At 40.2% G+C, this 20518-nt stretch overlaps 1 protein-coding gene and 1 long non-coding RNA gene across 3 annotated transcripts in view; one reads left to right on the top strand and one right to left on the bottom strand.

Moving 5' to 3' along the window:
• The window catches only part of LOC135107226 (uncharacterized), a 9677-nt gene extending 6374 nt beyond the window's left edge, over nucleotides 1–3303 (bottom strand). Inside the window, exons 1-2 of the long non-coding RNA XR_010271666.1 lie at nucleotides 2883–3303; nucleotides 2578–2630 (exon numbers count right to left, since the gene is read on the bottom strand). This is a non-coding gene — a long non-coding RNA (uncharacterized LOC135107226). The remainder of the gene's footprint in view (nucleotides 1–2577; nucleotides 2631–2882) is intronic.
• A 1273-nt stretch (nucleotides 3304–4576) lies between these two features.
• LOC135107703 (RNA-binding protein 45-like) overlaps nucleotides 4577–20518 on the top strand; it is a 30203-nt gene continuing 14261 nt past the window's right edge. For both annotated transcript variants that reach the window (XM_064017883.1, XM_064017884.1), the window contains exons 1-2: nucleotides 4577–4842; nucleotides 19794–19908. In XM_064017883.1, coding sequence (XP_063873953.1) covers nucleotides 4611–4842; nucleotides 19794–19908 — 347 coding nt within the window. In that variant the 5' untranslated portion in view covers nucleotides 4577–4610. The remainder of the gene's footprint in view (nucleotides 4843–19793; nucleotides 19909–20518) is intronic.

Genomic DNA, 20518 nt, shown 5'->3' with positions numbered 1-20518 from the left:
CACCTAAAAACATCCTAAGCCACACTTTAAACACCCTAAATTCACACAAAACACAGATATAATAGCAAATATACATCCTAAACACACTTAAACATTCACAAAACACTCCACAACATTCCTAAATATATCCAAAACACACTTAAAACACCCAAAACACATGAAATATTACAGAGAAAAAGCAGGGCAGGAAGAAAGACTAAGCTAAACATGGTCTTCTTGGTATTTACCTGCTATGCCCCCTCCTCCTTCTCCTCCATTTCTCCTTACTACTTCCTCCTCCTCCTCCATTTATCTATTTTCTCCTTCTACTACTACTACCGCACCCAGAACACCCCACACAAACTCAAATAAAAGACCCGACACACATCCAAACTCACCCGAAACACTTGAAACACCCTAAATAAACTCAACAAACTCACAACACCTCAATATGCCCCCAAACACACCAAAAACACTCCACAATATACTCAAAACACTTTACAAGACTAAATACACGTAAAATACACCTAAAAACATCCTAAGCCACACTTTAAACACCCTAAATTCACGCAAAACACAGATATAATAGCAAATATACATCCTAAACACACTTAAACATTCACAAAACACTCCACAACACTCCTAAATACATCCAAAACACACTTAAAACACCCAAAACACATGAAATATTACAGAGAAAAAGCAGGGCAGGAAGAAAAACTAAGCTAAACATGGTCTTCTTGGTATTTACCTGCTATGCCCCCTCCTCCTTCTCCTCCATTTCTCCTTACTACTTCCTCCTCCTCCTTCATTTATCTATTTTTCTCCTTCTACTACTACTACCGCACCCAGAACACCCCACACAAACTCAAATAAAAGACCCGACACATCCAAACTCACCCGAAACACTTGAAACACCCTAAATAAACTCATAACAAACTCACAACACCTCAATATGCCCCCAAACACACCCAAAACACTCCACAATATACTCAAAACATTTTACAAGACTAAATACACGTAAAATACACCTAAAAACATCCTAAGCCACACTTTAAACACCCTAAATTCACACAAAACATAGATATAATAGCAAATATACATCCTAAACACACTTAAACATTCACAAAACACTCCACAACACTCCTAAATATATCCAAAACACACTTAAAACACCCAAAACACATGAAATATTATAGAGAAAAAGCAGGGCAGGAAGGAAAACTAAGCTAAACATGGTCTTCTTGATATTTACTTGTTATGCCCCCTCCTCCTTCTCCTCCATTTCTCCTTACTACTTCCTCCTCCTCCTCCATTTATCTATTTTTCTCCTTCTACTACTACTACCTACATACCTGAGCTTGGAAACACCTGGAAAAACACTGGAAATTACGGTTAATACTGACGAGGAGACACTATCCGAGCGAGTCCCAGGACCATTGATGACGTCACAGGCGGGGGCTGCCGGCGCCCCGCTGGCTGACGTATTTCATTTCAAAATTGACCCCTAGAAAAAACAAAGCTAGGCTCGAATGTCTTATATATTCTGACTTGACAATTACTTTAACTAATATTCACAATATCAAAACATCACCAGCCTGAGCAGTTGTAAAGAAATATTAATATGAAATATGGAAAAAGTGTTCTATCTTTGACACCATTAAAATCATTGAAAAGTCCACCCATTTCATTTTACACCAATGAAAAAACACTTTAAAAAATCTGAACTGTTTTTCTAAACAATCCAAAGTTAGTTACAAGCTAAGATATTCAAATAAAAAATCCAAAAAATGACAAAATCACCACTTTTAACGGCATCAAAAGCTATTTTAGATTCCACACACTTAGCTCATCAGAAACGCAAAACACTTTAAATATCATAAACGATTTTTTAAAGCAATAAAACCTTCATTACAGCCTTAAATAAAAGAGCCAAAAAAACCGGGTTGGGTAAATTTCACCGTAAAAACAGTCCTATATTTATGCGAAAAACAGCAGCAAATTCACCACATTTACTTAACTGAGGCATGAAACGCACTTCAAAAGCAACGAAATATTTTTATAAATCATAAAAACTTACTATAGAAGCCAAATAAAGTCATTCAGAAATATTCAAAAAAATATTGGAACCCAACAAGTTGGCTCAGGCAGCAGTCCATCATGGCGGCCGTCGGGGGAGACCTTAGTGGGGTAGCCAGCGGCCATGTTGCCTTAATTATTCGTTCATGAGACCAAAAGTAGGCAATGATGGATTTATCTGACCAGCGAATATGAAGACCAGACATGTGGTCCCATCTTATGACATGTTTGGCTTACAGTAAATGAGAGACGAAGCAAATAATGGCTGAAAACACTGACGTCCTGCCTCTACCTCAGCAGACAGCTTGTTTACAAATTAACGAATCTTTCATTATTTGCCTAAATCTCCAAGTTTCCAGACTCAGATGTGAACAAACTCTAAAAATAAGTCAACAACCTTAAAACATGCCTAAAAAAGACGAATAATAAAACCTAAATAAACGAGACACTACAGGGAGGAGGAGGATGTAGTGAAGGCAGGAAGGCTGACTGAGGTGAGGCTGGCACCGCTGGACTCACCTTACGTATTCGTGCCTCTGGTGCTGCTTGGCGGTGCTCGGTACAGGGAAAAGCTGCCGGGAATACGGAAACACTGGTTAAAAGAGCGTGTGGGGCAAGACTGACCAGTGTTGACCAAAACAATGTAGCCAGCCCTCCCTCCCCAGCGCCACGTATCACTGCTCCAACCACACTCACTATTACACACACTAACACTCACTAAAGGTGACATGTTATCAAATAATATGTCATATAATATCCTCACTTCCCTTTCCCCACTCCACACCCACTACGACTACGTGATTATGAAGTAAAATTTCACTCACTGCTGCACCGTGTCACCACAGCAAACACGAACGAGCACAGGATAGGCTCAACTAAATGCTTCTCTCTCTCTCTCTCTCTCTCCCTCCTCACGACTGTTTCTCAAAGCCAAAATGATAATTACCAGGGTTTGCAAGAGTGTTTCTCCTGTTAATAATATAGAAATGTTGTAGATCTGTCACTAGAACTGTAAAAACACCCTTAAAAAACTGTATTACCTCAATGACAGCCTTTTAAAAGCAAGTTTCTCCTGTTAGTAATGTAGAAACTATGTTAATCTGTCACTAGAACCGTAAAAACACCCTTCAAAACCCGTGTAACTATTGAGAGAGAGAGAGAGAGAGAGAGAGAGAGAGAGAGAGAGAGAGAAAAAACCGATGCATTTTTTAACTTGTGTGCTGAACTCATGGATCGTGCTGAGGACTAAGCCTGTATTAAATCAGTGTATGCTGAATTCTATTGATTGTATTAGTTGACAATACAGTTTTATTTATTTTTTTTTTCATTTTTTTCGTGTTTTATATTTTAATGTAGTTTTATTACTTTTTCTTACAATATTAATTTTTATCTCCCTACTTGGTAGCTGGTATGTAGCAGCCTTGTTTGGTACATATAAGCCAAAGCAGTGGTTCATAGGAGCCGGTACATAATAGCCGACGGTACATAGCAGCTAGCATTCGTGAGGGCGGGGGTGATGTCCTTCGAGTGTGGACTGACAGGTATAGGGGCAGACCAGCTGAGGCACGGGCAAGGCCAGGTGGTGATGCAGTGTAGGGCCTGAAGAGCATGTGGCGGTAGACTGACTGTTGCCTCAATTATGTCACAGGTCATGAGGGCTTCTACCTAGACTGATGAGCATATTATTTTCTCGGAATAGTGTGTCTGTGTTGTGTATATATATACTTAAAAAAAAATAGCAGTTAAGGTTAAGACATGTATATACATTTCTTTTGTAAGATTTTCAATACATTTTTTGGGGGTACAAAACATTTTTTTTTTTGGATAGCATGGATGTTTTGTATCATTTTGTCAATAAACTACTATTACTACTACTACTACTACTACTACTACTACTACTACTACTACTACCACCACACTACTACACGTTTCAACAAGCGCGAGAAGCCGATATTTACCATACATAGGTAGGTTTCAATACTATATTATGTATGAGGACCAAAAGGATCCAATATTTCTATTAGGAAAGGCAAAAGACTGAGACTAAAAATGAACACACCGCTCTCTTGAATAGACTCAAAACTACTTTCACCTTTGCTTGAGTAAACTTTCTTCGGGGGAGGAGGGGGCGGCATGGAAGTCAGCTGTTTGCGACTTTCATGGAAAATAAGGCGATGGTATTGCTTATAAAGATACCCATTGGTATATTTCACTTATGTACGGCCTTGGGAGATCAACCATAACGATGTAATCAGTTGACTAATAGAAGAAGACTACAATCCTTTAACTATTGGGATCTTTAAAGCAGCAGCAGCAGCAGCAGCAGCAGCAGGTGAAAGTTGTATAAAAGCACCAACAATCAACCTACATAGCATCGAACACCACAAACTGTGTTGCAAGACCCCAAGAAGAATTACTGACGCTCAGTATAGGTTCCAATACTCCAACCGCGATGGTCTTTTGTATAAGCGGGTGGCGTGGTGTCCCGCTTTCCTTCGTCTATGCGGGGAGAGGGAGAGCCTCCTCAGTCCACCTCAGTCAGTCGGGGGAAGATGGCGTCTGCGGATAAGCTCTCGAGACGCTATGATTCTCGGGACAATTTTCACGGTTCAGACGGCGGGAAATACGGCAAGGAGTCTAAATACGATGACCCGCCCCACTCCAGGCTGTTTATTGTGTGCGGCAAGTCCATCACGGAGGAGGATTTCCGGGAGAGTTTCTCCAAGCACGGGACTATTGAGGAGATTTGGGTGGTGAAGGACAGGAACACGGAGGAGCCCAAAGGTAAACATATCCCACTCATTGCACACCTGCTGCACCCCGTCCACCCTCGCCATGGTAGGTTAGGGTGCGGTGCAGCGGTTAGGTTAGGTATGGTTTTAAAGTGTTCAATTTCAGGGTGTTTTTAATTTTGGTGTTATTTTGTTGCATTATTGGTGTTTATCGTGTGTTTTGTATGTGATTCAGGTGTGTTTGTTTGCGCGTGGCGTTTGTACGGTGTTTGTTTGTTTGTGTATGAGTGGCTGACTGGCTACTGGACTTAAATGTGCGAGGGTGAGTGACCTGTCTGTGTGTGTGTCTGTATGTCTGTATGTATGAACGAATGTGTGTCTGTATGTTTTGGTATGTATGTGTGTAAGTATCGTGCCGTTTCACCGCATTTCCATACACTAACCACCGTCGCGTAAGTTGAGACGATATGGAAAGAAAAAAAAAAAATGAAATACCGGGCGACGAGACATAACTTCCTTCCATGCACATCCTTCTCGATCGATCTCAGTCTGCCCTACATTATTAATTAAACTTTTCACTCATGCTCGTTGCCTTCATCCCGTGTGTGTCCCCGGCGGAGGCACAGCGGCAGGCAGGCAGGCACCCACCCACCCACCCACCCATCCATCCATCCACCCGAGTCTCGCATTCCTGTGTTTCCGTCGGTCAGTCTAAGCGCGGGAATGAATGGTTGACCTGTCTGACCTAAAATTTAAATTGTGAGCTGCCGTGGTGGTGGTGGACATGCTGGAATGGGTATCTAGCTGTGTGTGAGGCTGTGTTTGTGTCTCGTGTTGATCTCTGTTGTTGTTGTGGGTTTAGTTCATATATGTATAGTTGTGGCTGTTTTCAAAGTTTCAGGTCGTACTGTTTGGTTTGTGTTGTCTGTCGTGCTTACTTTTTGGTGTTATGGTTTTGTCAGTTTTTCGTTTTTATTCGTGCAGTGTGAGGCAAATTAGACGGCAGCACAGGATCGCACATCTGCTCTCTTCCCTGTTTGTTGTCAGTTTACGCAACCAGGAGGCATTCTCATGACAGGTGATGACTCGGGACGGAACTGTGTAATGTTTTTTTTTTTTTCTTTCTTTTTTTTTGAGTGATTGGTCCTGACACCTGTGCCAAGTCAGTGGCTGAAGGGGAAACCAAGCAAGTTTTTTTTTTTTTTTTTGTGTGAAGGAGGTGGGTAGCCTTGCCTGACTTTGTTGATGTTCATGCACATCTCCGTGAATCCATTTGATAGTGAGGCGCCTCTGTTGTTTTCCTGTCATGTGTATGTGACAGGTATATAATTGCTTGGGGCAGACATTTTCACCAGTATGGATAGATGTGACAGAATACATACAGGGCTGTTGTAAGATTAGTTGCCATTTTGTTTTATTCTCTAAAATTGATGTATACTCTTATGTATTGTATATCTATGTACACACATATACCATACAACATATATATGACCACCTACCGGAAAAAAAATAATATGTTGTGCTTCAAGGCTTCACAGTAATACATGAGTTTGTCTTGGGGGTCGTATTAAATTATCATAGCTAAAGAGTTGTTTAGGTGTTGTTTCTGCAGCGTTAATTTGTAGTTTTGTCGAAGCACACCTACGCCCCATACATTTACCAGCCTTCTGAAAGTGTCTGTGTGTGTGAAACTGAGACAGCAAGAGAGATAACAAGTGAAATGAGGTCAAGGTTTGTTTGGCATGCTCATTAAGAACACCATTAGTATTGTAATGCGCCGCCAACTTGGTAATACTAGATAATAGGACAGCATCACTCATGAGACAGTCATGCCTCTTTGCTGCTTCTTTCCTACCCAACCAATAACTCATTCAGTGGCCAGTAAAGTTTGCAAAATCACTGTATACACTATCTAGTTTAATTGATCTTATGACTCCCTCAGAGTGGCTGTACAGGCTGAGATTTTCACATTTCACCTTCATGATTTTAATAATATTGTTGCACATAGGTATTGGGTATGTATAATGGCAGTTAGATTTTTTCGTAGTTCTTTAATGTAGGTTTTTCGGAAGTTTTGAGTTTGGGGACGTAAATTGGAGATGAGATTACTAACTTTTTGCCTTCTCATAATCCTCATGGAAGAATTGTCCTTACAAGTTGTGAGTGCTGTCATTTCTTACATGGCAAGGTTTTTCGTGAAATGGGCTGTTTAATCATACGGGTTTGTTAGTCATCTACGTGAGTTTGTATACGTATGCTGTTTGATTTTTGCCTAGGAAGTTGCATGGCATTCAGTGCTTGCCAAGTTGTACTAGTGTCATAGCAGATTCAAATGAAACAAAATACAAGTTCAGTAATTTGTTATGAGATATGTGATTGAAGGTTTTACGTGAGGTTGTGGCTCACACCAAAACCCCTTTCTTGTACTGTACACATGATTAGTCTGCACACATTGCTTAGCGGTTTAACATTGTACATGTGGTATATAGTCTGTGATCCTAACGGCATTTCAAGTAGAGTGCAGGGTAGTGTGGATAACAAGAACCATAAAGCTCCCATCACTGCTAATGTGTTGTTCCATGCTTTCATTACCTGCATAACTAATACAAATATATAAGATAGACTTTGAGGTATGCGGTCTTCAGTATTTGCATGTATGTGTATCGTGGTGGAATAGTTATGTTGAAAATGCCTCAAGCCTTTGCTGGCTACATTTACATTTTGTTTACTGAATTCCTGCAGCTTTTCCTGATGCTATTTTGATTTGTTTGGTACCTTGTTCCTCTGTGTTACTGCATGGGGATGGCTGTAGTAGAGACATTTTTAGCATCCTTCTTGAAGTTAGTCTTGCATTACACAGTTCTCTCACATTTTCTTTGATTGTCTCTTATTTTCTTTCTACCCTGTCCTGATTCACAAGTACAGTAATTACCTATTGCTAATTTTTATCCAGTTTTGCTTGCACAATCTCCTGTAGGTTTCTTGGACAGTAATCTGGCCCTTTCTGCCTGATGCTAAGCTGTCCTTCTGATTTATGTGGTTGTCTAGCAAGTGTCTTGTTTTTTTAGGGCTATTTGGCTTGTGTTGCATCTTCCACTATTAATGTTTCTTCTATACTTGATTGTTGATGTATAAATCTAGTTTGTGTGGGAAATATTCGGTACACATTTCAAGAGAGTTCGTTATTGAGTTCCCTGTGAGATTCTTAGTTCACATCTGTACCTTACACATGCACTGTTAATTCAAGGTAGTCAAACATTGCCAGTATTCCACTGAAACACACATAGGCTCATATTATTTTCTTACATTTCTCATGAGGGCGACTTTCAAAGACTACAGAGATGATTAGTCATTTCATGGGTATTTTTTCAAACTGATGGTGCAGAATCCTTGTTAAACTATCACTAAAATCATAAGACCCTTGAAAACACCAGTAGTTGCTGAAATATATGAAGATGTGGTGCTTAGTTGTACTACCTCATGGTGCCTCTAGGGCCCTAGATATTTCCTTGATTAATGATGTAGGAAAGGGCAGTCAGTCTCAGTTGGATGAAATTACTCACATGTTTTATTCTGTCACAACTGACCTCTATTCTACCGCCTTGTTTTTCTTTTCCTCCTTTCTTTGACTTGGATGCTGTCAGCTGTTGTTTAAAAGATTAATGTTGTTTTCACTCTTGCTTTTTAGAGTGTGCAGAAGCTGATTGCATGTGTGTGTTTATTGCAGTGTTGTCTTAGGAAGTGTGTAAGAGTCTGGGGAGTTTATTTTACAGTATCACTTTCATCATGAAGTGAATCCACCTCTATGTCAAGGATCATTGTGGCTGGTGTAGTTTTTAAGTCTGCCATCGGAATTACTTTACCCATCTGGACATCTCAGAATAGCCAAGGATGTCAGGAAAAAAGAAAAAAAGTGTTAGTTGCAGGAGGAAGCCAAAATCCACAGGTATCTCAGTTGTGGGGGAAAGGAAGGGAAAAAAAGTGAATTGTGTTGCCAGAGACGTGCAGTGGGGTACCTGACAGCTCCCAGAATGGGGCCCTCACACTGACGTAGGCTTTGTAAACACACCACAACTTCCCTTCAACGCCCTGACAATTTCACTTTTATGGCGTGCAGTTGGGGAATGAGGATGCCACTGCTACCTGCTTGCCAGACCACACAGTGGGGCGCATCCCATTCATGCTGCTGATTTGTGACACTGGACAGGAAATTCATCTTAACACACGCAAAATATCACATGAAGCAACCAAAACTGCATGGTTGTGATAATGTTTTAGAAGAGGAGGGGAAAAATATTGACGTAGGTGCCTCTTAGGATGATAGACAGACAGCAGGAGAGGTGTGAGCTGATGTTTGCTTGAGAGGGAATGGTAAAAGGCCATGAAGGGCAGGAAGAGCCAGCTGGATGACATGCTGGTGTGACACTACTAACATCTGGTCCTGTGTAGCACTCATTGGGGGTCCTGCCTCACTAAGGGACCACTCTCTCATGTCTTTTCAGTGTAAAAATAGAAAAAAAATTAGAATAAATACTCATACCGTGCCATTCCATTCCCTTTATTTGTCCCATCAAGCCAGAACTTTCTTCCTCGAATGAGTTTTGTTTTACCCTGTTGGTTGTTTACTAATATTTTTTGTTTAAGTCACACTTCCAAAGTATTTGCCATATGTTCATGTCTTCTTGTTTGTTCTTGCATTTGATCTAAATGTGCAATCAATCTCTCTCTCTCTCTCTCTCTCTCTCTCTCTCTCTCTCTCTCTCTCTCTCTCTCTCTCTCTCTCTCTCTCTCTCTCTCTCTCTCTCTCTCTCTCTCTCTCTCTCTCTCTCTCTCTCTCTCTCTCTCTCTCTCTCTGCATCTTATGTGCTGCAATGCTTTGTGTTTTTTTTTACAATTTTCTTCTACATTATTTTCATGCTGTTGCTTTTCAGTACCAAAAAGTATATCAATAAACTATTCATCTATTCATACTCTGCCCGTCCCTCCCTCTCCCCCTGCCTGCCCGCCTGCCTGTCTGCCTGCTAATGAACATGTGCAACTCTACATATCTCTTAACAGTGTTTATATAAACCATCTGTTATGTATTGCACACTTACTGAAGGCTTCATAAATTATTACATATCTTTTCTTGTTAATTTTATGTATTATAAGTAATTCCATCAAAGGTGTTTGTGTAATTAAGTGATACAACTGATTTCCAAGATAATTTTTCTTTTCTCAGTGACTTGAAGGTGGAAAAATTCATAATCTCTGACACAAGTTACTATTTCATTACAAGCATTTTGAGAGAGCCACCTTGTGATGTACAGAATCAGAGCATGAAGTGAAGAACTGAGACAAAAAAATATAATAGCTTTCTGTAGGTACTTAATGATATAATTGTTGGTGTTATTCAAGTAGTATTAGCTGCTTCAAAGTAGTAGTGGTAATGATCATGGCAGTGGTGGTAGTGGTGGTAGTGGTGGTGATAGCAGTAATGGTGGTGGTGGTGGTGATAGCAGCAATAGTGGTGGTGCTAGTAGTAGTAGTTATTGTAGTTGTAAGTTTTTCTTTCTGTGGCAACAATGATAATTATAGTGGTGACAGTGATAGCAGTAGTCTTAGTGGTGATAGTGGTCGTGGCTGTGATGGTGAGAGTAGTAGTAGTAATAGTAGTAGTAGTGGTGGTGGTTTTGGTGATGGCAGCAGCAGAAACAGTAATAGTAGCAGCAGCAGCTTGTACCTCCATTGCAGATTAAACTTTCCTGGACCAAGTTTTAATCAGGTTAGGTTTCTTGCTCTCAACCCAGATTGAATTTTTATCACTGCCTGGGGGAACGTTTTTGGCGCTACTGAATGTTGGCAGTCCTTTGCTGCTGGACTGTAGGCTCCCACCAATCTTAGCAAATAGTCATAAGTTAGGGCAGAGTTGTTGTTTGTTGTGTGTTTGGTTATAACTTCTCCTAAAATGTTCTGGAGCACCATGATAGAGTTCAATTTTGTTTCTTTCCTCTAATCTTTCATTCCTATTGGAGTTCCATCATCATCATCATCATCATCATATCATTAAACCTCCCTATTTTTCCCTAATGAGACTGAGAATTCATATGGAAGGTGAATGATGATAAGAGTACAGCTGTCATCATAGTCATCATCATCTCTGTTGTTTCTTCCCATAATCCTGTATGGAGTTAGTCAAAGAAACCTTTCCAACCACCTCCATCTGTTGCCTCAAGCTTGTCAATGCCCAGTGCAGCCAGATCTGCCAGCTCACTGCATCCATGTTCTCTTTGGCCTCTCCAGTGGATAGTGACCTGGCATTTCCACTTCAACCACTCTTCCCAGCACCTCACCACTCTCCACACCATGTGCCCAAACCACCTCAGTCTCTACTCTCAACACTGTTCTCAGCTCCTTCAATGCATGCCCTGTTACCTCTTCACTGGACACCTTATCTCTGTGCAATTCCAGCCATGTCCCTCGAGATTCTTCAGTTGCAGCCAACCAACACATTTTCCATAGACACATCATCACTGATCTTATTCATGTTTCAAATATTCTTCCCCTTGTTTTTTTAGTGGAATACCCTTGTTTGTCAGCAATATTGCAATCTCTGCACTTCTGTGTTATTGCCACTTGTGTTCTTACAGCTCGCTTCACTCCACCCTCACTATTAAGCAAAATAACATAACTGTCTCACTTCTATTACACCACCGCCCACTTTTATAGTCAGTGCCTCTTCCACTGTTGGCTGGGCCGCTCCGTTGATCCTGCTCATGGAGTACATGCCACAAGTAATAACTATACTTGCTGTGGATAATAATGCAAAAAACACCTGCTGTCTCTGCACTGTTGTGTAACATCACTTGCTCTTTGTTTGTCAGGAGATAAGTTATGGTTTATATGCTAATTATCAGTGTTGTAATATGGCCACATAATGACAAGACTGTTGAACACAAACAATGTGATGAATAGATATATATGTCTGAGATTTCCCATTGTTTTATCTACCAATTGCATCTCCGTGTTTACCTCTAGGTTGCTTGTGTTCCCTCATCACATCATGGGATGTGCACTTCAAAGCTAAGCTGCTTGCATTAATAAGAATAGCAATATTTGAGTTAATTGCCTATTATACTGCTACTTTTGTATCTTAGGAAATGGAATATACAACCAGGAAAGAAGAACTGCTAGCCACAGTTTTCTGTTTTCTTGGGTCACAATGTTGTGATGAGTGGTTGTGCCTTCTTGCTGTTAGACAGAAGGGCTACATGAGGCATGAGTCAAACAAGGTCAGCATGAAATGACGCATGAACTACTTGTCCAGGAAATGGACCTTACATCCTGTGACTGAACCAAGTGCACTCATTGCTGCATTTCCTATGTCATGTTACCACCACTGTAGTCCCTCAGGTCTGTTCTAGTCAGGGGTGGATTGAGGGGGGCTGAGTTGGCCATGTCCTAGGGACTCACACTCACTAGGATCCCACATCAAGTATTTACAAGCCTGTCCTGCAGTGTGTTCTGAGCCTTGAATGAACACTGACACTTGTCACTTATGAGCCACCATTTGTAAATTGTAGTATATGTGAAAACTCAGATGTTGTTTGTAAAAAAGTTTTGTCTGTAGCCATGGACAGTGAACACAAGCATTACTGGACCATGAATGTGTCAAGGTGGTTCCCACACTTTACAGTGGCCTAGAGGCCTGCACTCTCTAAATCCTCTCTTGTTTTTAATACACCTGTACTTCTCTGTACTCCCCAGAGGTTGTCATGTTGCAAAAAGCATTTAAAGGGGAAGGTGGTCAGGATTGAGTATATCTACTCTGAGATTGTTTTTTGTTCAGCTTCTTCATTCCTAGTATTAAGATAAAATACAAGGGACCTTTTTCACTCTTCATATTTTATGCTTATTTTATTTTTCATTCCTATTTCCTGATGTATTTGATCTGCTCACCATCTCCTCCTAATGGATGAAAAAGAAAACAGTTGTGTGGAAAGAAGCTTGCCATCATCAGTAACATGAAAATCACCACAACAATCCAGTGTGCCTCACAAAATAGCATTGATGTATAAAAATACTTGAGTACATATTTAGATGGCTGAGACTGGCTATTTTCTTGTATTGCAAACACTAAAACTAAATGTGTGTGTGTGTGTGTGTGTGTGTGTGTGTGTGTGTGTGTGTGAGAGAGCAGTAGTGGTGTTGGGATGAGTGCATGCTTGTGAGTGTGTACATTTATATGCATGCACATGTTCAAGTCTTTGTGCATGTGGGAAGTGACTGTTTGTCCTTCATGCAGGTGTTTCAGTGTGGATCCTGTAGGAAAAGGTCAATGCAGATAGAGGTGAGGCAGCTTAGAGTATTGTAGCATTGTTTCAAGCACATGGCACATTGAGTTTCAAAGACAATGTCATGGCACTGGCACTTCTAATACTTGCCAGAAACTGGTGCAGGGAGGTGATTTTTGCAGCAGAAGCAGCAGAAGATTGAAAACACCACTTCAAAAGGAGTTGGTGCCTGTGAAGTTCTAATTAAAAGAGAATGTGAGAAGAAGTTGAGAAAAGCCTCAGGGAAGGTAAATGAAAATTTGAAACATGCCAGCCAAGGCAATCACATACCAAACAGAATATTTTCAGCTTGGTAAAAGAGAGAGTTATTTAGTGCTGCAATGAAAGAACAGGAAGGAAACTAAATAATTATGTGTAGGTATTTTTAAATGTGACTATATATAGGTCAGGTTTTATAGGTCAGTGGTGCTGTCTGCAACTAAAAGACTTTCTCTTATATCAGTACTGTGTTTGCCAGGTGTTGGTCCTCATAGTTGTGGTGGTGAAATTTGCCCTTTTAACAGTCCACCCATTCTTGTATTTTATTTTGTATGGGATGATATGTTACCTATTGTGCATCTTGTGTCACTTTCTTTCACATTCTGAAGCATTATGGTGTTTCCATCTGTGTAGGTTTCCTTTATGAACCACTGGGGCAGCTGTCTAATTTTACCTCCTCCTCCTCCTCCTCCTCCCCTTGTTTTTTGTCACCATCTCATCATTCACACTCCACTGGCTATGGTGCAAGTATCAGAGAGAGAGAGAGAGAGAGAGAGAGAGGTCCCAGATTACTTTCCCACCCAGTTATGTCTTACACAACTCACTCATCAGCACCAGATGATTAGTGTGTGTGTGCTTGGGGAAGGGAATGGTTGACGGCCAGGCACTTGCATTGGGAGGAGAGAGAAAAATAGACCTGTGTATGCTCCTCTCCTCTGTGAAAATACTTTAATGCATATACTCAAAAGGTGATTTGTGAACAGCCCTTATCTTTCTTATTACCTTCTTCATTTTTGTGTCCTCTTCCACTTTGAGACTGAAAGATCTTGGCTTGTCACTGAATTAGGTGGTGGCAAAATCACTGATTCTTGTTAGACCTTTATCTGTTTTATTTTTGACTGTCTGGGGGGTTGCTTTGCTCGGGATACACTGTGGTAGGTTGAGGCACCTGTTGCTGGCTTCTCATGGGGTGGAATGTTAAAAAAAGAACTGAGAGTGGTGGAGGAGGGTGTGAAAGATGAATGAGCCAATTAAGGTATATGCCTCAATGCAGATAGGTGGAAGGATGAAAGAATGAGAAGACTGATTGTTGAATGTTGTTTTAAAAGGTGTAGTGCATGTTTTTGTGGTCTTAGATAAAGGTAGAATAGAGTAGATGTTTGTGGCTTGAGATGCATCTGAGTGTAGTAAATGAAATGAAGGTGGTACATGTTTTTGAAAGGTGTAGTAGGTGTTTATGGTCTTGAGATAAAGGTACAGTAGAATAGATATTTGTGGTCTGAGATACATCTGAGTGTAGTAAAAAAAATTAAAGTTATGTACATGTGACAGGTGCAGTTGGTGGGGCTGTATGGATAAGGTTGGATGAATGCTATAATGGAAGGAGCGAGGCAGATTGTGCAATTCTGACATCACACAGAGCGTTAAAGTGTGACTGAGTATAGTTTGAGGAGCATTAGAGTATTCTGGGTGAGAAATACAATTGGAGTAGTCAAGTAACCTAGGTGTTTTTGTTGAGTATATAGTTTGAAGAGCACTAGAGTATTCTGGGTGAGAAGTAAGATTGGAATAGTGGAATATGCCAGGAAGTATTTGCTGATGTTTGTCAGTGTGAATATTGTGAAAAGTAAGAATGAAATTTTGAGGTCACTTGAGTACTATTGAATTTTTGCAAAAGGAAGATGCATGTGATGGATGACATGAAAACAGAGGTGGGTGGTGAGAGCATAGATGAAGTGGTGAGAGCATAGATGAAGTGGTGAGCACAGATGGTGAGTGCCTGAGTGAAGTGAGTGTTGTGGACATCTGTGGGCATCACTTTCTATCAGCTCACAGTGATTTGATGTTATGTACACTGAAGTCATATACAAAATAAGTAAAAAGGATTGATTGACTATGGATATGGATGAAATTTGAAGGTAGATGTGATGTCTATGCTGAGAGGGGTCATCATTTATCAGCACATAATGATTTAGTGTTAAGCATAATGAAGATGAAGTACAAAATTAAAAGGTATTGATTGACTGTATGGATAAAGATAAAATTTGAAGGTAGATATGATGGCTGCATTTGTTCTGAGAGTTATATTTGAAGGATCAGACCATTATGTTGAATTAATGTATTAGAAAAAGCAGAAATAACTCGCACAGGAAAGTTTAGAAAGGGAATGAGTGATGAGAGAGAGAGGCTTACAGTCTTACAGAGTTGAAGTGTCCGGCAACGAAGATAAAAAAGGCAGGCAAGCAAAGAGTGACGGAAGCCCTGAATGATTAATAGGAGAATGTGAATAGAGATGCAAATGCCGAGGAGATCTTTCAGACTCGGAAAATTTATTCTTGAGTGTGATGTCAGGAGTGGTGGGGATAGTGAAGTGAAACTGGCAGTGAAGAAATGGAATATATAGTGGGAAAAGAAGGTTACAGAAATGGGGAAGGAAAAGAGAGATGCATGCAAGATAGAACTGGAAAGAAATGTGTCAAAGCAAATTAAAAAAAAAAAAAAAAAAAAAAAAACAAGGGTATGTAGAGAGTAAAGGTAAAGTGAAATGAGTGGTAGAAGAGGGTAAAAAGAAAGCAGATAAAGACCTTGAAAGATAACAGAGTGAGAAGCATAAAGAGGATAAAAGGCTATTTTGAAAGACAGTTTAGGATGAGGGAGTCAGAGTGAGAAGTAAATATGAACAGCTAAAGGAAGTAGGTAAAAGATGTGGATGGAGAGGTTACACAAGAGAGTCTGAGGGAGGAAATGTTGAAAGTGATTGAATATTTGATGAATGCATGCAGCAGAAGGGGATAAGATTATGACCTGGATGTTTAAGTATGGAAGAGAAAGTGAGATGCACAGGATGTATGAAATAGCATAGAAAAGGGGGAGTGTGTCTGGAGACCGTAAGGAGTCCATTGTCCTTGCAGGCTATTGATAAAATAAAGTAATTGGTGTTATTATAGAGGAATGTTAAGTCTTGAGTATAGGTGGGAAGATCTAACAAGAATTGGGTATTCAAGTAGTGTAAAGATCACAGAGAGTAGGATTTATGATGCTTTCAGAGTGAGCAGAGCATCAGAAAAAGTGGTTAAGTGGGTACACTGAAGATTCCTGAAAGAGATTATATTATGTAAGTTGCAGGTGACAAGCTAGTGATTATGAGTAAATGTATTGTGTAGTATTTTTTTCCCATTATCACTTCCATCTCTAGCTAGGGCTAATTTCTGGGTACGGGGAAGTGCAAGTGTTATGTTGGCCTTGATAGAGAGACACGCAAAGATTAATTTGTAAAGAGGGTGTAAAATAATGATAGCAAAACTGCTCCGTGTCAGGTGGGATGTAATTACCCTGACAGTGAAGAATGGTTATTGAGGTGTGGCAGCCACAGTTGCATGTGTGACCATCCTTACGTGTTGAAGCCATGGCTGGTGCCAGCATGATGACCAGAGCCATTAGAGACTCTGATAGGAGGGGCCAGGTGGCAGCCTGGGAGAACCAGCAGAAGGAAGAGAGGGGGGGGAGGGTGTGTAGGACAGAACCCACGGGTGGCCAAGTATCATATCTTGACTGTCTTGTATTGGCTGTCACACTGCTAGAGAGTGACTCACTGGGAGGGTTCGTGTCCATCATGTGTATGTTTAGATGCAGGTAGAGCCATTGTGAGCAACTGAGATAAGTGCGCAAGTGTGAATAATAGTGTGGGTGTGCATGCCAGCAACAGTTTTTATGACTTATTATAGACAGTGATATTAAGTGATGTGTTTTGAAACTTTGCATGTATTTTTTTGTGGTGGAATATGCTGTATGTTCCTCTTGAAGTAACTTGTCAGATATTTCTTCAATATACTTTGATAATAATTAGTACATGCAGCAGCTGATAACTGTGAAAATAAAACATGGAAATTACGAAACACTGGTGGTGAATAGCCAAAGTGATGGCCAGTGCTACACCCTTATTCATCTTTAGTGTGCTGTCAAGCAAGTCTCCATCTTCTTTATCTCAAGCCTCTCAGTAAAGTAATGAGTGTGTTAGGCTTGAGACCTTCATTTGGTTTGACAGACTTCCTTTGCTTTTTAAACTTTTGCATACCACCTTGTCATTGCATAACCTTGAGCAGTGCAGAGCTATGCAACAAATTAATGAGCATTCATTGTGATGGACTATCAATCCATATTTATTTATTAGCCCTTGGAGTGCTCTCAGAAGTTCTTGCTGCTGCCCATAAACTGCAATGTGTTCTCTAGCAGTCCTCTCACCTACCCATTATCTGTATGGCAGGGGGGACCTTCCTCCATAGTGAAAGCTTGTGATCTACCCATGACTTGCCATTCCAGTGTCATTAATTTCCACAAGATGTTCATTATTATTATTATTATTATTATTATTATTATTATTATTATTATTATTATTATTATTATTATTATTTATTTATTTATTTTTTTTTATAAATCTAGAGTTGAGTCAAAGCTTTACTGCTCCTCACTTTCACCCCATCATGTCAAATAATGATTCTTCAATATATGTACCGTATTATTTCACTGTGGTGCTTATCATACATGTGGATGAATTATTAAAATCTTATACAGCTACCCCTTTCCTTCACATTCATAGTGTTATTCAGGAAAGAAACCAAGCAAGTAATTGGTTTTCATAAAGACCATCTCTTAAGAAAGAAGTGAAGCTCATTATTAGACAAAAAAGAACCGTAATTTCTCAAGTTATCGTATCAGTAATGCAGTTATGGAGCGTCATGGCAGGAGGGTGTGACAAAACTCCCAGACGTACAGGCTTGGCTGAGACACCTTTGGAGCACACCCAATAGCTTCTCATGCTGCTGCCCTCACATTGCCAAAGAGGGACATGATTTTAATGTGCATGTGAGCGTGTGTACGTGTGCCTGTGTAAGACAATAACAACCGCACCTGTGTGTTTTGTCATAATGATTGTTTGATATGTAGGATAGTGCTCTTGATGCTGCTTAGTGTGTGTGTGTGTGTGTGTGTGTGTGTGTGTGTGTGTGTGTGTGTGTGTGTGTTTTTGTGCATGAGTGTAAGGGGATGTTTTAATGCTCAGATGTTTTTTTAATGTACTTCCCTCTGCCTACAACTCGGTGCTCTCCTGTGGTACTTCCTCATGGGTGTGGTGTGATGTTAAGGAACAAATCATATGAAGCTTCTCAGCATTCTGGGTCTTGAAGTATTGTGTTTTAGCTTTGTTCATGCATACTTGTACACACTCACTCACTCAATCATAATGTACCATGTTATCATTTAAAAAAACACATGTATTTTCTCTCTCTCTCTCTCTCTCTCTCTCTCTCTCTCTCTCTCTCTCTCTCTCTCTCTCTCTCTCTCTCTCTCTCTCTCTCTCTCTCTCTCTCTCTCTCTCTCTCTCTCTCTCTCTCTCTCTCTCTCTCTCTCTCTCTCCCCCCCCTCCCTCCCTCCCTCCCTCCCTCCCTCCTATAGCTCAGTTCACACACACACACACACACACACACACACACACACACACACACACACACACACACACACACACACACACACACACACACACACACACACACACACACACACACACACACACTGTTGCTGCTGCTGCTGGTGTAGAAAACTTTCCCCTGCCGGAACTGTGTGTAATGAGCCCTTAATGATTGCTGTGTGGCTAGATTGCATTGTGCTTGAGCAATCCCTTTCACTTGTACTTTCATACACTGTCATGTCCCAATTGTGGGGGAGCTGAGTGTGGGCTTTTGTTTTTGTCACAGTAAAGCAAATTTGTTTCTTGGATATGCGTTTTATCTCTCTTTGGAACACTTCTCTCGTGTGTCTATGAAGAGATGATTTATGACTAAGAAAAATAGTGGGAGAGACTCATAGGCTGTCCAAAACTGAAAACGGGAAATATTGTGAAACCAAATGATGAGCGTGTTTATGAAGAGCATCGCAGAGTTTGACATTTATACCTGTTTTTTTAAATTTATTCTTGTTTATTTATTTTTAGGGAAAAGTTGACGGGATATAAGAAAAGCAATTCGTTTTCACTGCATTTTGATTAACTTGTGGTCAGCTTAAAGCATCATGTCAGCAGTAACTAAGTAAGGAAGTTGATGTTGGAAAAGAGTTGCAGTTAGGGTTAAGGAGATGCTGATAATATCTTAACACTTTCTCTGTCCATAAAAAAACAGTTCAATTGTCACATACACTTGGTCTTCTTTTGTTTAGCATACAAATGGCCTCATTATCTAGTAACTCATAACATCCCATTATCTTCAGTCCTCTTTGATGCTGAATAGCCTATACACATCTGCAAGTACAGTACATGTATGCTGACAAGCCTACAAAAAGGGGATATGTCTGTGTTCTTTTTAAATTAATATTCCTATGGAGTTTTATAAAATAGTATGGTATGATGATGCTGTCTATATATTTCAGCCATGACCTACATGAAGTCCCTCAGTGTAGTGCATAATGGCTCCTTATTTTTCAGGTGTGACGTATATAAAGTTCTCCAAAACATCAGAGGCAGCAACAGCAATGGAGGAAATGAATGGCCGGTGTATTGGAGGCCACCCAAGACCCCTCAAGGTTCTCATTGCACACAGGTACATTGTGAGGTAATTGCCGAGAGGATTCTTGAGGCTGCAGAATTATTTTCACAGCCACAAAGGTCTTTCCTCGGTTTCCTTTGCCGCCACCGTGAAGCTCTGACAGTGATGCATTTTGTTCAGGTGAAATTAATAGCTCCATTAGATGCAACCTTTAGACTGTCATGTTTATTGCTACTCTCTCTCCCCTTTCTTATCAAAGTTTAGTTTAATTTGTAGTGGGGTTTGAGTGTTGAGTAGTAGGTCAGGTATTTTAGTGTACCATTGCAAAGACAGATACAGATGATGATGATGTGTTTTGTATCAGTTGCCTTATTTTGGAAGCACCCTCCATGCCCTCTCTGGTTGGCCTTGTGAACCCTCAAGATGAAAGAGGCTTTGATGAAGTGTGCGCTCAAACTAGAGTTGCACTTGGGAAATTAGAAGTCAGTCCAGCAATTCACATGTTTTCTGTGGTATATTTTTAGAGGTTTTGATTGTATAAGTTTGAAAGTTTATTTTATTTCTCATTATGCTAAGTATTACTGTGGTATTAATATAGGACTTAGTATTTTTTATTTACTTTTTTTTACAGATATTTTACAGTTTAGTCTAAGCCACTCTCGAA

This window comes from Scylla paramamosain, chromosome 15 (genome assembly GCF_035594125.1).
Source record: "Scylla paramamosain isolate STU-SP2022 chromosome 15, ASM3559412v1, whole genome shotgun sequence".
NCBI lineage: Eukaryota > Metazoa > Arthropoda > Malacostraca > Decapoda > Portunidae > Scylla > Scylla paramamosain.
Note: the sequence above shows the minus strand (reverse complement) of the source record. Positions and strands in the feature narration are given on the sequence as shown.